Source organism: Hydra viridissima, unplaced genomic scaffold, assembly GCF_058129835.1.
Source record: "Hydra viridissima isolate aposymbiotic clone 2 unplaced genomic scaffold, HvirCarnegie_v1 scaffold_10, whole genome shotgun sequence".
NCBI lineage: Eukaryota > Metazoa > Cnidaria > Hydrozoa > Anthoathecata > Hydridae > Hydra > Hydra viridissima.
Genome location: NW_028324309.1, coordinates 17,095,957 through 17,103,589, shown reverse-complemented (window position 1 = coordinate 17,103,589; position 7,633 = coordinate 17,095,957). Strand labels below are relative to the sequence as shown.

The window sequence follows — 7,633 nt, the reverse complement described above, 5'->3', positions numbered from 1 at the left end:
TTTTTTTTTTTTTTTGCATAAAAAAAAAAATAGTTTGTTCGAAAACGTTCATAATTCACCTGTCCGACATCCTTTTCAAAAATATTTCACTAGTTTGTACGCATTACATATTTACAGATTTTTATTACATATTTACAAAAAATTTTCCCCTAAAAACGAGTTTTAATTTTTGTTGTTGTGAGTTTTTTCTATAAAAAATTTAAGATGTTTATTATTTCACGAGCTTCACAAAACTTTGTTTCAGTCTTAAAAAAAAAAAAAAAAAAATCCAAGTTTTTGAATTTCCGGGGCTTATAATAAGCGTCCTTGTTAAAAATTGAATTTGAATAATTTTTATAACAAATTCTTTGATGTAAAGTTTTTGCTCCTTTCGTTGTCTTTCCTCCCCTCCCTCTCCCTCTCCCCCTCCCCCAGTTAATGTGTATATAAAAAATATATATTTACAGAAATTACTTTGGCCTTCGCATGACTAAACTTATGCGTACAAACAGCATCTTTTCAGGCATTTTGTTTACAAAATGCATTAGCTTTCTAAGTTGTTTTCGTTTATGCGTGCTTTTATGTTTTTGTATAAAACTCTTCATTTACACAAAAAACTAAAATTCTTCTTGAAATTGTTCGAACTTAAAAATAGCCCGTTTGTGTTAACGATTGCATTATGGAGTATTTATATAACTGGAGTGTTTAAACTAAAGTATAATCCATTTTGACAATAGCATTATCGCACTTCAGAAGATTAGCGCAAGCTGCCTTTTTCTTTTTTTTTTTTTTTAATTAATTTAAAGCAAATAGTGATATAAAATTTTAAATGCCTAAAAGATGTTTAGAAATTTCTTTTATAAAGAAAGAAATTCTTTCGGAATGAATTAATTTTTATGAGGTAAAATAGTGGGTACCTACAGCAACATCGAGGGTAATATCATAAAAGCTAAAACTATTGAATTTTTTTCATTAAGTTTAGCCGTTCAACAGCTGTGGTTTCACGTGATGGTTATAGCATCAGCAATTCGTCGTAACGTTTTTTTTTCTAAACATCTTGACATGCTATTGAAACACCTCCTCACTTAACGATGCATATCAAGCTTTTATTTTTCATTTTATCGGTTTCCCTTCAACCAGATAAACGAGATGAATTAGATAAAGCAACAAGAAAATCAGTGAAAGCGTTAAGCTTGTTCTGAAAAAATGTCTGCAACCCTCTTTTCTCAGCATTCTGACTTAAAGAACAGTAAGCTCAAGTGAGGCCGTTATTTGTAACAGTTGTTGTACTCAGAAGCGTTTTTAAAATGCGATTAAAGCAAATTGAGGTTCCTAATCCTTACAAATTAACTCTCAATCAAAAAGCAAGATTTTGTCTCATTTACTTAATCATTTTTAGAAATGTTTGATGTATTACGACGTGACAGATTGCATTTTAACTAGTCCATGAAATCAACATTATATGTTCACGTTTTAATTGATTTTCGATTCCAATAAGTTTATTTTAAAATGATAACACCTGAATTAAATGTAATTAATGTAAACATAAATATTTGCGCTAACTCTTAATAAAGCTAAAACGCTTCACTTCATAATCATTGGTTCGACACTCTTGAGCCTGCGTTTGCCCGCAGTTTCAACGAAAGTACTTACATTAAACGCAGCGGTTTCTATTCACCTTCCATTGTAATGAACAATCTCAAACATTTTAACTCGTTTGCTGCGGTTTTTCATTAATGCTTTAGGCATGGAAATGTTTTTATGCTCTATTGAAAATTTTATATAAATTCTGAAGTCTGTTTTTAAAATATTTTTAAAACTTGGATACCTCTGTTTTATTGATGAATAAAACCAGGACACGAGTTTTTAGATAATGATAATTAACCTGTATAATTAGTTAATTGATTGCAGAGCCCTGTTCGGTCAACCTGAGATGATTAGCTTAGCGTAGGCTAATGACTTGATTGCTTTTGGTTTATAAATAAATGAGAGTAAACAGCTATTAACCGCATTTGTATTAATAAATGAACACTTAAAAAAAATAAAGAAATAAAAGTACAGAATCGTTTTCGTTTCAGTACGTTTCTTATAGCGTGTTCCTACATTATTATCAATATTATTAATATTTTAACAATTTGAAACATTTTTCTACTTCAATATGTTAATATTTTCATATATCTTTATATACATAATTATAGATAATTAAAGTTTTCAAGCCCATGACCTGCTAAGCTAAAGACTATTTGTTCCTAACTTTTACATTGAAGTAGTTGGTGAGAATGGTCATTCAGAGAGCAGATACCAACCCGAAAACTGCTTTTACAGTGGGAGATTAGACAAAGAAAACAACAGTTTGGCCCCGCTAACAACTTACAAAGGACTTGTAAAATATAAATTTTTTGAAACTTTTTCATTTTTGATTATTATGGTGGAAATTTGAACAGGACTTGACCACGTAATGTTACTGAATATTATTTCTTTTATCGTAATGATTTGCTGATGAAGTTTTAAAAAAAATGGTGTTGGATAGCGCAGCAGAAGATTGTTACGAGATGCTTTTAAGTAAAAAGTAATTAATTCTTTAATTTTATTCATTAAATTTCTTTATAAACATCCCACATTTAATACTAATTGCTCATTTAAAACGATTATATACTTTTAACTTTTATTATCTTTCAAATCTGGTTTATTAAAAATAGCAGTGCGCTTTTTTTTTTTTCTTTTTTCGTTTTAAAGGAAACACCAAATTTTTTAAAAATTGTGCTTAAATTTGGTTTAACGTAGTAAAAAGTTTGATTTCTTAATTCCGTTGAGTTATTCTTGGCTCTCTCCAATTATCGTAGTCATTTCCATTTGAGGCTTTTCAAAAATATTAAACACTGCACGATAGGTTTTCAAAATTCTTTATGGGAGGTCGAAAAATTTTAAAAGAAATATTGAGTTCTTTTTGTATACAGTGTTACTTAGAATTAACGAGAACAGCAAGCAACTGAATTGTTATATAAAAAAATCACGCCTGACTTCATTCATGTATCAGTAACCAGAATGCATCATTTTATTTTTTCTGTGGTTAAGTCCTTATATAAATTAAATGCGATTAAATTTATCTCCAAATTTGAGTCCTTTTCTAAATTATTAAGTGTGGTCAATAAAACTGCTGCCGTGCTTTTCTTTATAGTGTTGTTGAAAACTTTTCTCTATCTTGATAATCGCATTAATTCTCATTCGCATATCAAATTAAATTTCAAGTGGAACTGAGCTAAGCAAAAACAAATATTCGACGAAAAACCCTGGGAAAAATGTGCGAGAGACGTCGCTCTTAACAGCACATCAACGTTGCTTCTTAGATGTATTCCCTAATTTTATTAGCTACATTTTTAATAGTTAATGTAATTGCAATTGTTTGTACTCTAGCTGTAATTTGTTTTAACACGGCTGTGAAAAAAATTCCTCCAATTACACGTTTTGGCGCCAAAAATAAAAACAAAACTGATCTTTGCATCTAAATCTGCAACTCTAAAATGAAAAAAACTTATCTCTCGTGAAAAATCTCCATTCTTATTTCTTGTGTTTAATCTAAATGTAAATTAATATTTATTTAAGTTTAACTCAAAAATAAAAACTTTATTTCTTGAAATTCTAAGTTAAGATAATCTTGTGGAAATATCCCTCAACTTTATCATTTAGCATATTTTCATTTATTTTACTCGTTTAGATTATTTCGACTAGAAAAGATAATTTTATTAAAATAAAACAAAAGTATTTTAATGCAGTAGTTTAAAAAAAGCACAATAAATTTTACGATTGAACCTTTACTGTCACATAAATAAAGCAATTTCTTAATCAAATTCACATTGTAAAACGTTTGTTAGATGGTCTTCATGATGAATCATGTAAAAATGGGATGAAGTTCTGGAAGATTTTTTTAAGTTTTCTGAAATCAAGAAAGCTAATTCCACCAAATTAAATGGGTTTTTCGGATAAGTAAATATTATCTAGGTGCTATGGACTCGATTCTGCCAGGCAATATGCGCTTACATAATCTAGTATTGTAAGTTTATAATCATGTTTAGTTAATGGAAAATTCTGGCTAGGGAAACTAGGTATCTGTTTAAGGCATTTAAACCACATATAAAATAATTGTTATACATAGTCGGTATTTGTTTATTTTATTCCTAAGTCTCCTTTCTTTTCACTTAAAGTATGTTAAAAAAAGACAAAAGTTTTTTCTAAATTACTGAAAAGGACACATAGACTCTGTTAATTCCTTAGGGTAATGGAGCTCTATCTCTGGACACAGTATTAGTTATGTCAATGTTATTGCAAATAACAATGTGCAAATAGTACATTAAAAAACAACTATTTAGCAAAATAAAAAAGATTCTCAGAAGTGAGTTTATGTCCTTTTACTTCTTTTAGGCATATGATTTTTTGAGAGATTCAACTATTGAACCAAACACAGTTAATTTAGTCATCATTAAACTGCTTATCCTTACAGCTCCCTTGGTATGATAGTTTGTTTTATCCTATATTTCATTTAGCAATAGAAAATTTTGTTCTAGATTAAAGACATGGAAAGTACTTTCAGACAAATACCATGAAATATTTTTGAGTAATAGCACCTCTTGTAAGAGTAAAAGTTACCTGGTTCTGCACTTTGATGCAAATTCATTTTGGTGCATGTATTATAAAGCAGGGTTATAATTTGTCTTGCTTTGGTTAAATTCTTTTTAGTTTTAATTTTATTCCTTTAAAATAGTAAGACAAAGATAATCCTAAAAGATTTACAGAAATTTAACTTTTATATTTAAGGCATGATATTTGTGTTGATATGAACCAACCATGCGAAACCAAAGGTAAATTTGAAACTTGTGTTAAAGTTTATTATTTAGCTCGTAAAATAAGTTAGTTTTTTTAAGATCAGTTCCCTTCTTTTTTAGCATAGTTTTTTTGAAAAGTGACTTAAGACTTTTAAAATCTTGTAGGTTTAACATTTGTTGGAGGCATGTGTGATCATACAAGGTCGGCAGCAGTCATTGAAGACAATGGCTTTGCTTCTGGATACACATTAGCGCATCAAACTGGCCATAGGTATTTATAGTTATGTATATAGTTTTCTATTCTTGTTATATATTTTAACTTCACTACAGTATCTTGCAAAAGTTATTTACTAAATGACACAATGTTAAGTAATATTCTACCTTTCTGTATTAATATTTCCGGTCACAAAGACATATATAGTGATTGTTGCATAATTACTATACATTTTTTAATAATTTGCTATTTTAATCTAATTTGTAATCTTCCCCCAGAAAACAAGAAAGTATAATAAATACTTTGTTATGTATGTAAGAGTTTCAAATAAAATAAATATATAATTTGTAGATGAAGGTTAAATTCACCATTCTAATAAAGATTTTATGTGTTGAACTGAGTACCTATTTTATTTAGTCAATTTAATTTTTTTTATTATGTAAGAATTTATTTTTAGTAACTGTGATAATGTTATGATTATGACTTTTTTAAACTAAATTTTTATTAGTAAGGAAAAAAAAAAATATTTGAAAACATGAAAATGATTTCAGTTAAATATTTCATAATGTTTTCAGTTTTTTTTTGCTTTGTTTTTTTTTCATGTTTTTTTATTTAGCATTGAGGAGTTTTATTTTTGCTTTTAAGAAATTTTTCTTTTGCTTTTAAAGAAAATAAAACAGGTATATTTTACAAAAACAATATTTAATAAGTTTTCTTTTTTAAAGTTATAAAGTTGATTTTTAAGTTTAAGTTTTTTTTTACTTTTTGCCTCGCTTTGATATTCTTCTTTAAATAAATTTTTCTTTATCTCTGTCAAGAGAGTTGTAACTTAATATATACATCAATAGTTGGGGTGGTGAGACAGAACTTTGGATTTGTTGGCACTGAGTGTATTGCTTTAAATATTTTTGGTAGATTTATACGTAGAAAGTACAATGTAAGTTTCTATGTTTTTTATATCAAATGTTTTAAAAAGCAGTCTTCAAAGGCTTGTAGTTTGTAAAAAAAGTTCAACAATGTTTAGTTTTTTTAACTCAAAATCTTTTTATTAACTACTTTTCTAATATCATTTATTGAAATTAAATTTATATGAGGAGCTGTTGGCATCTTTACAAAGAACCTGTATATGTTAGATAAATTGGATATTAGTAAATATCAAACAATTATCTTTATGATAAATATTCTATCTTTAGGCTTTAAGTTAGAATAAGATGGTAGGTTCTACTAGTATCATAGATTGTTGTGGTGGGTGTGATGGCGATGTGAACCTATGCAAGGATAAATATCTCTGATAATTGGTTACCTGGCGAAAGTATCACTTAAAAGGGAATCAAAGTCGAATTGTTGAATTAATATAATTGATGCATGATTTATTCCGGTAATTTAGAAGAACGTTAGAGAATAATTTTATTAAGTATTTAAACATGGCAAAACAGAATGTTTATTTTACTTTAAAACTGTTTTTTTTTTTTTTTTTTTTTGTAAGTTCGACATAATTGTGTTTTTTAAAAATATTTTGGGGTGAGCGTACATTCTATTTAAACTAGAAAAAGATGTACATTTTACATTTTTATCCAAATAAACTAGAAACATTCACTTCATATTTACCATTAAGTTTCCAGTAAAGTACTATGTAATGTAAATATATTACACAATTTTGTTTAGCCGTTTTCTAAGTTTTCTATCGTCTCTAAGTTGATGTTAAATTATGAAATTAAATCAGATGCACCAAACAAAGAAGCACATTTTATTCTCTTTTTTCTTCTTTGTGATTTGTTATAACTTTAATGAAATTTCCATCTATTATGAGCTAATATTTTTCAGTTTATGTTATTGAATTGAAAAAACTTAGATTTGCATCTCAATTGAGGGATGAAATGAGTTTCTTCAGTAGCCATTCTTTAATTTTTTCAATCAAATTTCTTCGATTTGCTGCCCTCTCAACTCCAAAGCATTTTAAGGTTGAAAAGTGCATATAATTTACAGTTAAAGCGATTTTCGATTTTTAACAAATAAATGTTATCAAAAATAAAAGAAGTAGAGACTCATTCAGGTACCATCCTTTGAAAGATGGTACCTGAAATTACTTTCAAAGATCATACCTGAAGATAAATAAGAAGTCTCTGCTAATTTTTTAGTTTAAAGAAAATAAAATTTTAAAAGTTAAAAAAGTTATCAAAAATTTTTGTATTTATATTTAAACGATGTGTTATAAAATCAGTAACCTTGTTAGTTTGAGTGATTATATTTCACTCACTGACGCTTTTGAGTCAGATCACTATTCTTGTTATCATAAAAATCATGCTGAACTAAAAAATTATAGCTTCTAAGTAAGTTAGTAGTTTTTAAAACACTCCGGGATAAAAAATACCTTAAAAAGTATTCACTTAATTGCCATGTTAATGAACTAATGTCAACTGAATGCTTACATTTACAGCAGCATTTACAAATGCTTTTATGCTTCCTATTGCAATATTGATTTGTGAAGAGTTAACGACAGCGCTGTACTTTTCAACTTAGTTTATAGACGATTGTTATAAAAAGCACCACACACAAATAAAATGCCTTCTTTTATAATGGATTTAAGTATTATGCAAGCTCAGAATTTGTCTTCATTCTT

General features: G+C 27.7%; 1 protein-coding gene across 2 annotated transcripts; it reads left to right on the top strand.

Moving 5' to 3' along the window:
• Nucleotides 1-1,933: 1,933 nt before the first annotated feature.
• LOC149883409 (A disintegrin and metalloproteinase with thrombospondin motifs 10-like) lies at nucleotides 1,934-6,607 on the top strand. Of its 2 annotated transcripts, XM_090099456.1 has the most exons (8): nucleotides 1,934-2,056; nucleotides 2,178-2,548; nucleotides 4,399-4,485; nucleotides 4,792-4,835; nucleotides 4,965-5,070; nucleotides 5,659-5,693; nucleotides 5,832-5,950; nucleotides 6,207-6,607. In XM_090099456.1, the coding sequence occupies exons 4-8, from the start codon at nucleotides 4,811-4,813 to the stop codon at nucleotides 6,216-6,218; spliced, it is 297 nt and encodes a 98-aa protein (XP_089955582.1). In that variant the 5' UTR covers nucleotides 1,934-2,056; nucleotides 2,178-2,548; nucleotides 4,399-4,485; nucleotides 4,792-4,810; the 3' UTR covers nucleotides 6,219-6,607. The 2 variants fall into 2 exon arrangements, with proteins under 2 accessions (XP_089955582.1, XP_089955583.1); XM_090099457.1 differs by lacking the exon at nucleotides 5,659-5,693 and having other exon boundaries at nucleotides 5,862-5,950.
• Nucleotides 6,608-7,633: the final 1,026 nt, after the last annotated feature.

Coding starts and splice junctions, on each gene's coding strand:
- LOC149883409 (XM_090099456.1), top strand. CDS start 4,811: ATGAACCAACCATGCGAAACCAAAG. Junction 4,836..4,964: donor CCAACCATGCGAAACCAAAG/GTAAATTTGAAA, acceptor AAAATCTTGTAG/GTTTAACATTTGTTGGAGGC. Junction 5,071..5,658: donor GCGCATCAAACTGGCCATAG/GTATTTATAGTT, acceptor TTTGCTTTTAAG/AAATTTTTCTTTTGCTTTTA.